This window comes from Pseudophryne corroboree, chromosome 6, assembly GCF_028390025.1.
Source record: "Pseudophryne corroboree isolate aPseCor3 chromosome 6, aPseCor3.hap2, whole genome shotgun sequence".
Lineage (NCBI taxonomy): Eukaryota > Metazoa > Chordata > Amphibia > Anura > Myobatrachidae > Pseudophryne > Pseudophryne corroboree.
The window spans coordinates 547,068,770-547,086,393 of NC_086449.1; the positions used below are offsets into that span (position 1 = coordinate 547,068,770).

At 48.0% G+C, this 17,624-nt stretch overlaps 1 protein-coding gene across 13 annotated transcripts in view; it reads left to right on the plus strand.

Moving 5' to 3' along the window:
• Positions 1 to 17,624, plus strand: part of TSPAN19 (tetraspanin 19) — a 130,115-nt gene that overhangs the window by 73,169 nt on the left and 39,322 nt on the right. For 12 of the 13 annotated variants that reach the window (XM_063927665.1, XM_063927667.1, XM_063927672.1 and 9 more), the window contains one exon: positions 5,239 to 5,379. The exons of the other annotated variant lie outside the window; for it this stretch is intronic. In XM_063927665.1, the coding sequence (XP_063783735.1) occupies positions 5,239 to 5,379 (141 nt within the window). The remainder of the gene's footprint in view (positions 1 to 5,238; positions 5,380 to 17,624) is intronic. 13 annotated transcript variants of the gene reach the window in all.

The window sequence follows — 17,624 nt, forward strand, 5'->3', positions numbered from 1 at the left end:
TCGGAAAAAACGAAAATGCCGAATACGACAGCATAGTAAATGAGGCGTAAAAAAAACAAAAAGTTGCAAATTCACACATTCAATGTCATTCGTGTTTGAACTTTAACCTCATTCTGAAAAATACGAATTTTAGTAAATATACCCCCCTGTCAGCGTTTTGGTGCCATTACCTCAAGCTGAGCTGATCCTGGGACTGTATGGGCAAATCCTCCTCTGTAAAGCCGCCTCCATGTCAGCGCTGTGCATTTTAAACACTTTTTAAAGGTACGCAATGAAGCCCTGCACGGATCTCACAGATTCGGCCGAGATTCATTGTGTTAATGTCGGCAGTGTTTTACTAATCACTCACGTAAAACACTGCCCGACATTACGAATGACATCGACATCGGAAAAAACGAAAATGCCGAATACGACAGCATAGTAAATGAGGCGTAAAAAAAACAAAAAGTTGCAAATTCACACATTCAATGTCATTCGTGTTTGAACTTTAACCTCATTCTGAAAAATACGAATTTTAGTAAATATACCCCCCTGTCAGCGTTTTGGTGCCATTACCTCAAGCTGAGCTGATCCTGGGACTGTATGGGCAAATCCTCCTCTGTAAAGCCGCCTCCATGTCAGCGCTGTGCATTTTACAGGACACTTAAGTATTCTACATGTCTGCTGACAGTGTTAGTTAAGAAATAGTGCATTTAGTCAGGGTTATTTAGTACATGTACCCTGTGATATACAGTACATCCAGTCTTTACTATGCATTGTTATATATATTGATTATGAAGCTGTACTTAGTATTACTTTGTATTGCTAGTTTTATTGCATGTCATAATTTCTGCATTGTACATTTGACTCTGTGTGTGTGCATATAGCTGCTGCGTGACTTCCATTTTGTGTATCTCACTCAGATTGCTATCCCTAGATTCTGTAATCTGAGGTGGCTAAGTGCGTCAGGGTTATTGTTTGATATAGGTGTTTCACGGGATATACTTACTGTATATTTTTATCTGTGATTTTCAGTCACCATATACCTCTTGAATTCTCTGTTTGTGATTATACACTGCACAGGGGGTTCTTGCTAAGGTAGTAGGCTGCTGATATTGTACTGGGTTGCCCATGAAATGAGCTTTCAGACATGTCAGCTACAAGGGGCGACGGAGCTGGGGCTGATCCCACATTGCTTGGTGGTGACGCTGCAGACATATTAGAGGAAAACATAGCAGCAGAGGGTTCAGGTTCTGGGGGTTCCTTACCCCCCAGTGGAACTGTAGCAACGGGGGTTCATAATGACCCACCTTGGGCTACTTTCTCCACATTATTAAATACGCTAGTGACTAGACTTGCGCCCCCTATGGGACCTCCTGTGCTGGTACTGCGGCCCGCTATTGCAGCAACATGGGCAGAAGCTATTGAAGCGTTGGCTCAGGAGGTGGAAGCTGAGCTGCCATCCAACTTTTCTGATAATGCTAGACAATGTCTCTCATATATTGTCACAGCATCTCATTACATTAAGGAGGCGGCCTCTGATGCCGGTATTCTGGCGGCCAAGGCTTCTACTGCGTCCATTTTGGCTCGCCGGATTCTCTGGTTATGGTCCTGGTCTGTGGATCTGGACTGTAAGAAAACCCTGGAGGTGCTACCTTTTAAGGGAGACATTCTTTTTGGAGAGGACCTCAACAAGATAATGGCTGACTTTGCATCTGCTAAAACAGCGTCTCTACCTATTACTACTCATTCGGTACCGAAGGCTAAGTGTACTTCCTTTCGCTCCTTTCGTCCTTCAGGTAAAGCAAATGGTCAGGCGTACCCGAAACAGGCTTGCTCTTCCAAAACCGCTAAGCCCAATCCTAAACGGGCCTGGGCCGCCCATCAGCCTGCTTCCAAAACGGACAAGCCTGCTGCATGACGGGGCGGGCCTCCATCTGGGGGATCCCAGGGTGGGGGGCCGACTTCTAGGGTTTACCCAGTAATGGTTGAAGACCACTTCCGATGCCTGGGTATGGTAAGTCGTCACTCGAGGTTACACCGTATCCAACAAGAGTCGCCCCCTCATCGATTTTCCCTAACAGACGTCCCTTCGGATCAGGTGAAGGCAAACACTCTTCATTCGGTGGTACAGTCCCTCCTGGGCACAGGAGTGGTAGTACAGGTGCCTTTGGCTCAGAGAGGCAAGGGGTACTATTCACCGCTATTCCTAGTCCCGAAACCGAATGGGTCCTCTCGCCCCATTCTCAACCTCAAGTCCTTGAACAAATTTGCGAGGGTCTCCAAGTTTTGTATGGAAATCCTTCGCTCTGTTGTTCTGGCTTTGGAACCAGGGGATTATATAGTTTCCCTGGACATACAGGATGCTTACCTGCATATTCATATTGCAATGTCGCATCAGCAATATCTGAGGTTTGCTGTTGGCAACCTCCATTACCAATTTCGGGCGTTACCTTTTGGCTTGACCACGGCACCGCGAGTCTTCACCAAGGTCATGGCGGTAATGACAGCTGTACTCCGCCATCAAGGGGTGAGGATCCTCCCGTATCTGGATGACTTGTTGATCCTAGTGAAATTCTCCTACGTCATCTGGATCTGACACTCCAGTTTCTGCAAGCCCATGGGTGGCTCATCAACTAGAAGATATCTTCCCTGGTCCCTGCGCAGAGCATGGTGCACCTGGGGGCATTGTTAGACACTCACAACCAGCGGTTGTTCTTGTCTCAGGAGAAGGTCCTGAAACTTCAGGACAGGATTCAAGGCTTCCTATCTCGTCCGCAAGTGTCGATATATTTGGCGATGCAAGTGCTAGGTCTCATGGTGTCGGCCTTCGACATGGTGGAGTACGCTCAATTCCATTCCCGCCCTCTACAAAAATTGATTCTTGTTAAGTGGGATGGCCTGCCTAACCGGATCAGGTCTCACATGATCTCCTTGTCTCCGGAGGTCCGTCTGTCACTGAGCTGGTGACTTCAGGACCAACGATTGAGCAGGGGTCGTCCCTTCTGGATCTCCAACTGGGTCCTTCTTACAACGGATGCCAGTCTGAGAGGTTGGGGCGCGGTGTTGGAGCAACACTCCCTTCAGGGTCGGTGGACCAAGCAGGAGTCTCTCCTCCTGATAAACATTCTGGAACTGCAGGCGATGTTCAATGATCTGAACTTGGTCCAGCATTTAATACAGAACAGACCTGTTCAAGTACAGTTGGACAACGCCACCACCGTGGCGTACGTAAATCATTAAGGTGGCACTTGAAGCTGCATGGCAATGAGTGAAGTATCCAGAATTCTTCAGTGGGCAGAACGCCATCTGCCAGCCATATCGGCAGTGTTCATCCCTGGAGTCCTAAACTGGGAAGCGGATTTCCTCAGTTGTCAGGACGTACATGCCGGATAGTGGAGCCTCCATCCAGAAGTATTTCAACTCCTAGTGGACAAGTGGGGCCTCCCAGATGTGGACCTGATGGCGTCTCAACACAATCAGAAGGTTCCAGTCTTCGGAGCAAGAACAAGGGATCCTCAAGCTGCGTTCGTGGATGCTCTGGCAATTCCATGGAACTTTCAGCTGCCTTATGTGTTCCCTCTGGTGTCACTCCTACTTCTGATCGCTCCAGCATGGAGTATTGGTTCGCAGACCTCCACGGTCTCTCACTGGAGCGTCCTCTTCTGGTTCCACAATGACCGGACCTCCTCGTTCAGGGCTCTTGTGTTTACCAGGATTTGGCCCGTCTGGCTTTGATGGCGTTGCTCTTGCAGCTTCCGTACTAAAGGCCAAGGGTTTTTCTGAGGCGGTCATTCAGACTATGTTGAAGGTCCGTAAGCCGGCTTCTGCTCGAATTTACCGTATGGTCTGGAATTTTTACTTTGTTTGGTGCTCATCTAATAATTATGACATATTTACAAGTTTAGTACGGCCAAACTTTTGGCTTTTCTGCAACAAGGCCTGGACTTAGGCCTTCGTCTGGCATCCATCAAGGTTCATATTTTTGCCTTGTCGGTTTGGTTTCAGAGAAAAATTGCCACTCTGTCTGATGTTCATACGTTCACTCAGGGTTTGTTATGGATTAAACCTCCTTACGTCCCTCCTGTGGCTCCTTGAGATTTGTCGGTGGTTATGGAGGCTTTACAGGAGTTTCCATTTGAGCCCCTTGAATCTGCAGACCTTCAGTGGCTTTCCCTTAACGTATTGTTTCCACTGGCTATTACCTCTGCTAGACGGATGTCAGATTTGGGTGCCTTGTCTTGTAGGTCCCCCTATCTGATTTTTCACCGCGACCGGGCAGTTCTTAGAAAACGTCCTGGGTACCTACCTAAGGTGGTGTCTTCTTACATCTTAATCAGGAGATTGTGGTTCCGGTCTTTGTCTCTCCTGAATTGTCTTCCAAAGAGCGATCTTTGGATGTGGTATGGGCTCTCCATATCTATGTGAAGAGGACAGCTCCTATCAGGAAGTCTGATTCTCTCTTTGTACTGTTTGGTTTTCACAAACGTGGCTGGCCTGCTCACAAGCAGACCCTGGCCAAATGGATTAGAATGGTGATTTCACATGCTTGTGTACAGGCTGGCCTTCCAGCTCCTGCTACCATCAAGGCCCATTCTACTCAGTCGGTTGGACCTTCTTGGGTGGCCCGCCGTGGTGCGACCCTTGAACAATTGTGCAAGGCAGCTACGTGGTCCTCAGTGAACACGTTCATAAGGTTCTACGCCTTTGATACATCTGCCTCCCAGGATGCTTCCTTTGGATGCCGGGTTCTTGTGCCCGCTACAGTGCGTCCCCTCCCATAAGGAACGGCTTTAGGACATCCCCAATGTTATCCCTGTGGAGCCCAGTGTACCCCGCAGCAGAAAACGAGATTTATGGTAAGAACTTACTGTTAAATCTCTTTCTGCGAAGTAAACTGGGCTCCACAGGGCGCCCACCCTGACGCACTTAGCTTCTTTGGGTTGGTATGGCATTAGCCGCTGACACCTTCTCCTGTCGTGAGAATGTGGTGTATGTGGCTACTAACGGTTGTCGTTTCTTTTTGCCTGCTACTGCATTGGGCTGGTTAACAAAACTGAGCTCCTGTGCACGGAGGCGGGGTTATAAAGGAGGTGGCGCTATGCATTCTGGGAACAGTCAAAGCTTTTAGCCTGTTGGTGCCTCAGCTCAAGATCCTACTCTACACCCCAATGTTATCCCTGTGGAGCCCAGTGTACCTCTCAGAAAGAGATTTAACAACTGTAAATTCTTACCATAAATCTCGTTTTTGTTTTGTAGTCAAAATGCTGTGGAGTTCAGAACTACACTGACTGGATAAATATTTCCCTGGCTGAACCATATTACCTGCCATGTTCTTGCACTAATTCCTATGTGAATGACAAGTTCTGCAACACTAGTCACCCGGGAATTTTTCAGAGTGTATGTATTGTGTATTTGTTACATTTCTGTTTTCTCTGTAACAATGTGAAGACTTGTCCAGAGTATGGAAATTACTAAAAATATTGTATCTAATTGTAATTTTAAGTGAGTACTAAGTTGCTGTACTGTTTTTCATAGAAAAAGTGCTGCAAGCTTGTGGCACAGGGGTTTATTAAACAGATGTACTACTGCATGGGTGTGGTATTGAAGGTCAACCACACTTAGGTCGACAGTGTCTAGGTTGACAGTAACTAGGTCAACAGGGTCTCTAGGTCGACATTGTCTAGGTCGACAGGTCAAAAGGTTGACATAAGTTTTTAAATCTTTTTTGGTGTCGTATTCACCGTACAGTGACCAGGAACCCCATTAGTACACAGCGTTTGCTCGCCATGCTTCGGACAAGATGCCTCGCTCCACTACCGCTGCACGCGGCACAAGTTACAGTTCCCAGTCATAGTCCATGTGGATTGTAAAGTATAAAAAAGTTCAAAAACAGAAAAAAATGTTAACTCATGTCGACCTTTTGACCTACAACATGTCGACCTAGAGACCGTGTTGACCTAGAAACCCTGTTGACCTGCTGCACATGCACAGCCGCAGCAGCTCCTCCTCCAATGTGCCTTTGCAGAGTCCAACAGGCAGAGTCTGTACTAACTCCCTACAGGCAGACTTCAATATCTGCAGAGTCCAGAAAGACTGAGGTCACAGTTTTATTGGCAGCTTGAGTTCTGTGCAAGGGGTGCGGAGGATGGGGGGTTGGGGTGTAATAATGTTTGGGATAATGTTTAAGGGGCATTACTGTGTGGCATTATGTGTTTAAGGGGCACAAATACTGTGTCATTATGTGTGTAAGGCGCACTACTATGTGGCCCAACATGTATAAAGGGCATTACTATGTGGTGTAATGTAAATAAGGAACAATACAGCATGGTGTAATGTGAATAAGAAGCAATACAGTGTTTTGTAATAAGAATAGCGGACACTACTTGGTGACATAATGTGAATAAGGGGCACAGTGATGCAGAATGTGTATAAGGTAAAAGGGTTCTACTTTGTGGCGTAACCTGAATAAGGGAAACTACTGTGTGATGTAACGTGAATTTATCCCTGATGTGTTTAGATGAACCTTGTGCTCTAACTATAGGTCAGAGCGTAGTAATTCCACATATTGCACGGACATCACCCATGATAACATTAAAAAGGGGGTCACAGGTCCCCCAACAACTTTATAAAAAATTGTACACAGGCACAGTAATATTATATACCCACACAGTCTTTGATAGCACCCCTACTTTGCTAATTTATAATAGTGTACTATCAATACCCCCAGTTGCACACTCACGATAACCCAAATGTCCATACAGTATGCAATTTTTCACCTGCTTCAGCAATTGATAACAGTCTGGTATAGTCTAGCTGTTTCACAATCTCTTCAAAGGATTGGGTTCTGAGAACATATAAAACATTTTCCTGACTCCTAGACTGAATTATGCGAACCCATATTAACTCTGGCACAGATGTATTCACTGGTTTATCTCTGTCTAGCTCAAAGGATGTCAACCCCACATCTGCAGTACCAAACTCGGGTTGTGAGCTATGCAGAGTTAGAGAGTTAGATCCTGGTATTATGGAGTTAAATGCTGCAGAATCTTCACCTGTTTGAAATAACACACTATCCACATCAGTACTAAGAGCCTAAATCAGCATAGATTGCTAATTAGAGAATTTAGCAAAATTGAGCGATTATCAAATGACTGCGCATGCGTAGCATTCACATTGCGCACCTGCATGGGGTAATGGTGACCAGGGACGGACTGGGAGCCGAAATCAGTCCTGGCATAAACATGTACGCTCTTGTCAAAGGCGGGCGCGCACACACTCCAGGGGGGCACATGCCACAAACAAGGTCACTAAAGACGGGATTTCTATGGAGACGGGAGGGGAGGCGGAGGAGCGGCCAGACCAGAGAACCGGAGGCTGCGCTGCACGCGGCCTTCACAGCTCTCTGTAGGACCGGCCCGGCCCGGCAGCCCATCGGCCCTTCTGGCATTTTCCAGAAGTGCCAGGTGGGCAGTCTGGCCCTGATGGTGACAGAAAATGCATACAGATCGTAAACGCAATGTAGCCGCTGTTTGACTGACCTGCTGTTTTTTGGGTGTGTCAGAAGTGCCCAGGCGTTTTTGGAGAGGGTCTCTGACGTCAATACAGACCACTTCCAGCCCATCTCAGTCGCAGATTAGTGGCAGGCTCAGACCTACTTACATTTGCTCAGACAGCAAAGATCCTTAGGGTGTGTACACACGGTGAGATATTTTCTTTCGATTTTGACTATATAGTCAAAATTGCAAGAAAAGTTAATGCAGATCGCAAGGTGAAAGTCACCTTGCGATCCCGATTCGATCCCGATGCGCAGTCCCGCCAGGTCGGCATCGCAAGAAAAGATAGACTGTGCAGGCAAGTCAATCCTTGCTAGATCGGTGTACTATCTAGTTTAACTCACATGTCAATGACATCTCACATAAGCCAAAATCTCACATAAGCCAAAATCGTAAGCACACATAGTCCATATCTCAAGAAAAATTAGTCAAAATCTGTGCTATCTGGGCTCCAGGAAGTTCAAGGGAAATCGCAAGTGAAAATCGGACATAGCAAAGATCTCACCGTGTGTACACACCCTTAGATATTCTGGGATTTGCGTATGCATCTGCAAATGGATAGCGATCTGCCATGCATTTGAAAATATGCAGGGGATGTTTTTTCTATCTGTCAGGGCGGCGCCTTTCTACTGCAATTTCTCAGATTAATAATCCATGCTGAAATAGGCCCTAAGTACAGAATAAGGCGATTTTACAATGCGAGACACACAAGTGTTGCAGGTGACCTTCTTCTCTATCCATTCACCTCCTTTTCAAAACATTGCTCAGTCACCCCATATCATAAACTTCTTCAGCAATGTGCTTTTACCTTGTTGCAGTTTTCAAATGCTTTACCAATTATCTCAGTGCTCACTACCTGCTGTGAAACTACAGGATTCAACACTGAGACGAAGGGTCCTGTTATTGCACACAGTGGTACAGAATCATCATCACCTCCTATTTCAGCATTATCACAGAATTCTGCATTATTTAAACAGTCCTTTTTATCACATACTATCATAGACCACATGGCTCGGCCTGAATGGAAACATCCTGGGCAGTATTAGCAGGAGTATAGTGTTTAAGGGATCTGTTTAATTTGCCAGCTATCGGGATCCCGGTGGTTAGTATACAGATGCCGGAATGCAGCCAGCCGGAATACTGGCGCTACAGGACTATTCACACTCGTGGGCAAGACAGAATGGCAGTGAAAAGCCAGCAGAATATACAGAAGTACAGCAGCAACCCTGTAACCAATCTCCAGGGAAGATGACGTAGGCAGAGATAGTACAATCTGAGTTAAAATCTGAGAGATGCACTGCTATTATACAGAGTGGACACAATGAAGTGGGGATAATTCTAGAAGAACCTGTAGATGTGCTGAAGAACCTTCGAGATTGTTAAATTAAGGGCAGAGTGTGCGCTGCAGGTCATCCCATATCACAACCTGTACTGCAGGGAGATTCTCCAGTGCCTGTACAAGAGCTTACAATAGTTATAGTAAGTGGGTCCTGAATGCTGACCCTGACATGCTTTTGTGGGAACAGATGGAATGCCTGGAGGAATGTTTCTAATTGTCAGAGGAGGAGGCCACAGTTTGGCAGGATTGGTGCCTTTGTGTGGATGCTAAAAGGCCACAGCTTCTTCATTGAAAGTGTATCCTCGCTTTAATGGGTCTGGAGTGTCAGAGGACCAGATAGGCATTGAAGAAACAGGTCTACATCAAAAACTAAGTGAGACCGCACCAAGTGAAACTTTGGTTAGTAAGATACTGACTAAAAACAGAGCCAGGAAAAAATGACACACTGCACTGGTGAGTTCATGTTAAACTTTGATCTGATGTATGCGTTATTTTCTGAAAGGTCCAGGAAGAGCAGTAGATGGAAAGAACCCAGGCTCGATTGCAAGCTGTAATTGACCCACAGGAAGAGAAGGTGCCTCTTTGCTCAGTACCCCACCGGCTACAAAGAGAGATGAAGTATCAGGGGTCCTAACGGATGTGCAATCAGTCTAGCTCCTCAGAAATACCCCATCAGACCCACAGCCAGTAGGACTGGGAAGGAGTGCTAACAGGAGGACAGGACAGAGGATGCCCCAAGTGAGAACCAAATGTTATTACTGTGAGATAAAAAATGTTCTAGACTTGTGGGAGGAAGCAGTGGCTTTTGAAGGAGAGCGCTAGACTTGTGGGAGGAAGCAGTGGCTTTTGAAGGGGAGTGCTAGGAGAAGAATGACAAATAGTTCCTGCTTGCCTGCAGCCCACTTTAGTCCTGACGTTAGAATCAGGGGGTCACGATCCGGGTATCTGGACGCCGTTACTTGCCTTTTAGATGTCTCCTGAAGCTGGCTCAGCGTTCCAGGGCCGGCTTTCATCTGTAATACTTATGTCCACATTCTGCATCCCTCTCCTGTCACCCTGAGATGCTGTCACAGCGGCGCCATGTTTACTTTCTGAATGGCGTCTCCCGTCCTCCGCGGCCTCCGCCGCAGTTCCTGTGTTCCAGTATACAGGTTATCAGAGTGGCGCCTCATGCCAGCCGCGGCCTCCGCTGCCGTCTGCGTGGTTCTTGTGTGCAGTCATCAGTCTGGCGTCTCCTGTCCTCTGCGGCCGGCGCCGCCATTGCTGCTGAGTTTCCACATGGATTACCAAACCAACTTTCCCTCCAAGTACCAACATGGGCGCAGCCATGTTGGATTCTGTCACATGTTCAATTTCCATTAATCCGCTGTTCCACTGTAATCTGCATAATTGCCTAGCCAATCCCTTCCTTGCTGCAGGTATAAGTATCCTGTGCCTGAGCAAGGAAGGCGTCAGTGCTTTGGTTGGCAAACCTAGTTCCAGTCTGTCTCTCTCCTGTGGTTGTTTTCCAGGTTCCAGCTCCTGTCTCCAAGCTTCCACTAAAGAGATCCGCTCCAGTCTACCACCTGCGGTGCAGCCTGACTCTGCAGTCCTCTGTTTCCAGCTACAGATTCACCTGCTTCCAGCACTCAGCTTCCAGCAGGGATCAGCTCCTCTTAAAATGCCGGTACCATTTCTGCAGATTTCCATTAACCACCGGTACTATTATTTCATCGCTCTCAAGCTTCATATATCATTTGTATTTCATCGCTCTCAAGCTTTATATATCATTTGGCTGGTTCCATCCAGCATCCACTCCGTGTCTACATCTGACTGGTTCCAACCAGTACCTACAGCAGTCCAGCTTTCCGTGGAACATCAGCTGGTATGATCCTGGGCTATTCCCACTACTACAGTCGGGCCTGGTAAGGACTTTCCATCTAGAGGACAATAAGAACTGTACCCATACTACCAGAGCCCTGTGGCCATTGCCACCCTGTAGTACCCAGTAACTGTGATATATTACTGCTGATTTTACATATTTCTTTTATCACTGCTGTGTTGCATGGAGTTTGTTTAATAAACATCATTGACTTTTACTTTGGTTGTCGTGGTCACGCCTTCGGGCAACCTTCTTACGTGTTGCTGACATGTCTAGGGGTCTGATTAAACCTCCCAAGTTTATTTTCACCACGGCCCCTACAACTGAGGCTTCCTCCCGTCAGCTCAGGCCCTCAGTTGTGACAGTTAGCACTGACCATATGAATCCAGCCGGAGACCAGGATCAAGCAGCCAGGCCGATGCAAGAACTGGCAGCCAGACTCGAACATCAGGAGGCTGCACAAGGCCACATTATCCACTGTCTCCAGGATCTACTCGGCTGGATGGGATCTTAATGACCTTCCGTGGTTCAGGTGCGTCCGGTGTGTCCACCACAGTGACACCAGTTGTAACCCCACCCACCTTACCCATTTCTACTCCACGTCTTCATCTTCCAACGCAAGCAAAATTTGACGGATCTCCAAGATTCTGCAGGGGATTTCTCAACCAGTGTGAAATCCATGTTGAGCTACAACCTGGCAATTTCCCCAGTGATCGTACTAAAATTGCCTATATTATTTCCCTTCTCAGTGGCTCAGCCCTTGACTGGGCATCACCTTTATGGGAGAAGTCCGATACCCTGCTGTCCTCCTATACTGACTTTGTAACAACATTTAGGCGCATCTTCGACGAGCCAGGTCGGGTAACTTCAGCTTCATCTGAGATTCTCCGTTTACGCCAGGGAACGCGTACTGTGGGACAGCATCTTATACAGTTCAAGATCCTGGCATGGAACGACGAGGCCCTGTATGCTGCATTCTGGCATGGCTTATCAGAACGCATGAAGGATGAATTAGCTACCAGAGACTTGCCCTCTAAGTTGGATGAGCTAATCTCATTATGCACAAAAGTTGATCTACGGTTCAGAGAAAGAGCCACTGAGCGAGGAAGATCATCTACTCCAAAATCTTCTGCTTCTCCTCCTCGTCAACCGTCTCCATCCGAAGATGAGCCCATGCAAATTGGTCGTTCCCGTCTATCTCCTGCTGAGCGCCGAAGACGTCTTTCCGAGTCCCTCTGTCTCTACTGTACAGCTTCGTCTCACGCAATCAATGCCTGTCCCAAACGTCCGGGACTTCAAGTCCTAGCTTGCCAAGGAGAGGGCCGGCTAGGAGTAATGATCTCCTCTCCATCTCCTCGTGATTGTAATCTCCCAGTCTCGCTTCAAATTGCTCAACGTTATAGGAACGTCATTGCCCTCCTAGATTCCGGAGCAACTGGGAATTTCATAACTGAAGCATATGTTAAACGGTGGTCCCTACCCACCGAGAGACTTTCCTCTTCCATTTCCTTGACTGCCGTGGATGGCAGTAAGATTTTTGACGCAGTTATTTCTCTAAGGACTCTACCAGTTCATCTGAGAGTAGGAGTTCTTCATTCAGAATTTATTTCTTTTCTAGTGATTCCAAGAGCCACACATCCAGTGGTTTTGGGCCTTCCATGGCTCCGTCTCCACAATCCATCGATTGACTGGACGACTACGCAAATACTGGCATGGGGTCCCTCCTGTGCTGAGACCTGTTTGTTTATAGTACCTCCTGTTTGTTCTTCCTCCTCCAGGTCGTCTGATGTTCCACCTCCTCCATATCAAGACTACACGGACGTGTTCAGTAAAGCTTCTGCTGATGTCCTTCCTCCTCATAGGGAATGGGACTGTCCAATTGATCTCATCCCAGGGAAGGTTCAACCTCAAGGCCGAACTTATCCGTTGTCCTTACCAGAGACGCATTCCATGGAGGAGTACATCAAAGAGAATCTGGCGAAGGGTTTTATTCGACCTTCTTCTTCTCCAGCTGGCGCATGCTTCTTTTTCGTAAAGAAGAAAGACGGTGGCCTGCGGCCGTGCATCGACTACAGAGGTTTGAACGACATTACCGTCAAGAACCGATATCCTTTACCCCTGATTACAGAGCTCTTCGACAGAGTTAGCGGAGCAACCATCTTTACAAAGTTGGATTTGAGGGGTGCTTACAATCTCATCCGGATCCGTGAGGGTGATGAGTGGAAGACCGCCTTTAACACCCGTGATGGACATTATGAGTACCTCATCATGCCCTTCGGATTGAGCAACGCTCCAGCTGTCTTCCAGCATTTCGTGAATGAGATCTTCAGAGACATCTTATACCGCCATGTCGTGGTTTATCTAGATGATATCCTTATCTTTGCCAATAATCTAGAGGAACATTGTTTCTGGGTAAAGGAGGTTCTGTCCCGTCTCCGTGTCAATCATCTCTATTGCAATTTAGAGAAATGTGCCTTTGAAGTCAAATCCATTCCGTTTCTAGGTTACATTGTGTCCGGTTCCGGACTAGAGATGGATCCTGAGAAACTACAAGCAATCCGGAATTGGCCGATACCCTTAACCTTCAAAGGGGTCCAGAGGTTCTTAGGGTTCGCCAATTACTACAGAAAGTTTATACGAGACTTTTCCACCATTGTGGCGCCTATCACTGCGTTGACCAAGAAGGGTGCTAATCCGTCCAAGTGGTCTGAAGAAGCTACGCAAGCTTTTCATTTATTGAAACAACGGTTCATCTCTGCACCGGTTCTGAAACAGCCCGACATCGACTCTCCTTTCATCCTTGAGGTGGATGCCTACTCCGTTGGAGTAGGAGCGGTGTATCCCAGAGGGCTAAAGATGGTCATCTACATCCTTGCAGTTTCTTCTCCCGGAAGTTCTCCCCAGCTGAGCGCAACTATGCCATTGGCGACCAGGAGTTGCTAGCCATCAAGCTCGGTCTAGAGGAGTGGAGCTTCTCATTCAATCACTATACTTACCGACCACAAGAATCTTTGATATCTGAAAAGCGCACAATGTCTTAACCCTCGTCAGGCCAGATGGGCACTTTTCTTTTTCAGGTTCGACTTTAAACTCCAGTTCTGTCCGGGCTCTCAGAATCGCAAGGCCGATGCCCTTTCCCGCTCTTGGGAGCAAGAAAATGAGTCGGAGTCTTCAGACAAGCATCCTATTATTAATCCGTTGGCATTCTCCACGGTAGGGATGGACTCTACGCCCCCACCAGGGAAAATTTTTGTGAAGCCGGTGTTAAGGAAGAAGCTCATGCATTGGGCCCATGCTTCCCGTTTTGCCGGACATACAGGCATTCAAAAAAACCTTGAGTTTATCTCTAGGTCCTATTGGTGGCCAACTCTGAAGAAGGACGTCATGGAGTTTATTGCATCTTGCCCAAAGTGTGCTCAACACAAAGTATCCCGCCAGTCGCCTGCGGGGCAACTGGTTCCATTATCTGTTCCCCGTCGACCGTGGACCCATTTGTCGATGGACTTTGTTACAGACCTGCCTATGTGCAACAAGTTTAATACCATCTGGGTGGTAGTTGACCGGTTCACCAAGATGGCACATTTCATTCCTCTCACCGGTCTTCCGTCAGCTTCCAAGTTGGCTCAAGTGTTTATTCAAGAGATCTTCCGACTCCACGGTCTTCCTGAGGAGATCATCTCAGATCGAGGAGTACAATTCGTAGCCAAATTCTGGCGAAGTTTGTGTCAAACCCTCCAAGTCAAGTTGAAGTTTTCTACAGCTTACCATCCTCAGACCAATGGTCAAACTGAGAGGGTGAATCAGGACTTGGAGGCCTTCCTCCGCATTTATGTGTCTTCCTCTCAAGATGACTGGGTTCAACTACTTCCCTGGGCCGAGTTCTGCCATAACAACCAATATCATTCCTCATCTTCTTCAACACCATTCTTCACCAATTATGGATTCCACCCTAAAGTTCCAGAATTCCAACCGCTTCCAGCAACTTCTGTTCCAGCAGTGGATGTCACCTTGCGTCAGTTTGCAAACAACTGGAAGAATGTACGAGCGGCTCTGCTCAAAGCATCGTTCATGTACAATAAATTTGCTGATAAGAAGCGTAGAGCGGTTCCTGCTCTCAAGGTGGGTAATTGTGTGTGGTTGTCCACGAAGAATTTGAGGTTAAGAGTTCCCAGCATGAAGTTTGCACCTCGTTACATCGGTCCTTTCAAAATTGAACAAGTCATCAATCCTGTTGCTTACAGACTCCAGTTACCTCCCTTCTTGAAAATACCTAGAACATTCCATGTTTCCCTTTTGAAACTGCGGATTCTGAATCGGTTTCATTCTGCACTTCCTCCGGCTCCGAAAGTCCAGACTCAACGGGGAGTTGCCAAGATTCTGGATTCCCGTCTCCGTTACGGTCAATTACAGTATCTTATTGACTGGAAGGGCTATGGTCCTGAAGAACGCTCTTGGACCAATGCTTTAGATGTCCATGCTCCTGCCTTGGTCCGGAATTTCCACTCTAAGTTTCCTCAAAAGCCGAAGAAGTGTACTGGGGCCACTCCTAAAGGGGGGGATGCTGTCACGATCCGGGTATCTGGACGCCATTACTTGCCTTTTAGATGTCTCCTGAAGCTGGCTCAGCGTTCCAGGGCCGGATTTCATCTGTAATACTTATGTCCACATTCTGCATCCCTCTCCTGTCACCCTGAGACGCTGTCACTGCGGCGCCATGTTTACTTTCTGAATGGCGTCTCCCATCCTCCGCGGCCTCCGCCGCCGTTCCTGTGTTCCAGTATACAGGTTATCAGAGTGGCGCCTCATGCCAGCCGCGGCCTCCGCTGTCGTCCGCGTGGTTCTAGTGTGCAGTCATCAGTCTGGCGTCTCCTGTCCTCTGCGGCCGGCGCCGCCATTGCTGCTAAGTTTCCACATGGATTACCAAACCAACTTTCCCTCCAAGTACCAACATGGGCGCAGCCATGTTGGATTCTGTCACATGTTTAATTTCCACCAATCCGCTGCTCCACTGTAATCTGCATAATTGCCTAGCCAATCCCTTCCTTGCTGCAGGTATAAGTATCCTGTGCCTGAGCAAGGAAGGCGTCAGTGCTTTGGTTGTCAAACCTAGTTCCAGTCTGTCTCTCTCCTGTGGTTGTTTTCCAGGTTCCAGCTCCTGTCTCCAAGCTTCCACTAAAGAGATCCGCTCCAGTCTACCACCTGCGGTGCAGCCTGACTCTCCAGTCCTCTGTGACTCCTCCATTTCCAGCTACAGATTCACCTGCTTCCAGCACTCAGCTTCCAGCAGGGATCAGCTCCTCTTAAAGTGCTGGTACCATTTCTGCAGATTTCCATTAACCACCGATACTATTATTTCATCGCTCTCAAGCTTCATATATCATTTGTATTTCATCGCTCTCAAGCTTTATATATAATTTGGCTGGTTCCATCCAGCATCCACTCCATGTCTACATCTGACTGGTTCCAACCAGTACCTACAGCAGTCCAGCTTTCCGTGGAACATCAGCTGGTATGATCCTGGGCTATTGCCACTACTACAGTTGGGCCTGGTAAGGACTTTCCATCTAGAGGACAATAAGAACTGTACCCATACTACCAGAGCCCTGTGGCCATTGCCACCCTGTAGTACCCAGGAACTGTGATATATTACTGCTGATTTTACATATTTCTTTTATCACTGCTGTGTTGCATGGAGTTTGTTTAATAAACATCATTGACTTTTACTTTGGTTGTCGTGGTCACGCCTTCGGGCAACCTTCTTACGTGTTGCTGACATGTCTAGGGGTCTGATTAAACCTCCCAAGTTTATGTTCACCTCGGCCCCTACAACTGAGGCTTCCTCCCGTCAGCTCAGGCCCTCAGTTGTGACACAGGGTGAGAACACCAACTGTGTTCATTGATGCAGGTCTGTTGCAGCTTTGAAAATTCACCCCTGCTCCGCCAGTGGAGCAACTGGTGTTGAAGTTGCGGCTTCTATCAGGTGCAGCGAGGTCCTACAGTGCGATATATTTGCTTGCTCCTTCGGGAGTTCACCACAGACTCGCTGGATTACGTGTATCCCACAGAGAGGGGTTAAATAAAATATGGGTCTCTTCCACGGTGGTAGAGAATAAGCAGGCTAAGCAGCTGGGACCATCAATATTAAGAACTAACCAGCAGCAGTCCAGCAACACAACAGAAGGAGTGTGGATCATTAGCTGACCTAAATTAGGTTGACAGCAAGGGCGGATCTAGACTTTTCTTTTAGGGGGGGCGGTTTAAGAATTAATACTGACTCCTCCCCCCTCGTACACTTTACACCGCACCGTATCACTCCTTATACACATTACCTCGCACCATGGGGGTCATTCCGACCCGATCGCTCGCTGCAGTTTATCGCAGTGACCGGGTCAGATCTGCGCATGCGCTGGAGCATGCTGGGCGGCCGAAGGCCGTTGTATCGTAGCGATCGCCTCTGCCTGATTGACAGGCAGAGGCGGTCGCTGGGCAAGAGGGGGCTGGACAGCGGCGTTAAGCGCCAGTTTAGGGGGCGCGGTCTGGCCAACGCAGGCATGGCTGGACCGTTGGGGGGGGGGGGCGGGCCACGGCGGCTGCGTGATGTCACATGTAGCCGCTGCGACCCGGGCAGCGAGGAGGTTTTCCCGAGCAGCCGCAGGAGCTGCGCTGGCCGGGAGTTACTCCTGAAATGCAAAAGCATCGCCGCTGTGCGATGCTTTTGCATTTCTGCGGGTGGCCGGCATTGACATGAGGGGCAGACTAGCCCTGTGCTGGGAATCCCCCCGCATGCGTGAGTGCCTGATCGTAGCTGTGCTACATTTAGCACAGCTGCGATCAACTCGGAATGACCCCCCCCCCCGTATCACTCCTTATACACATTATATCGCACTGT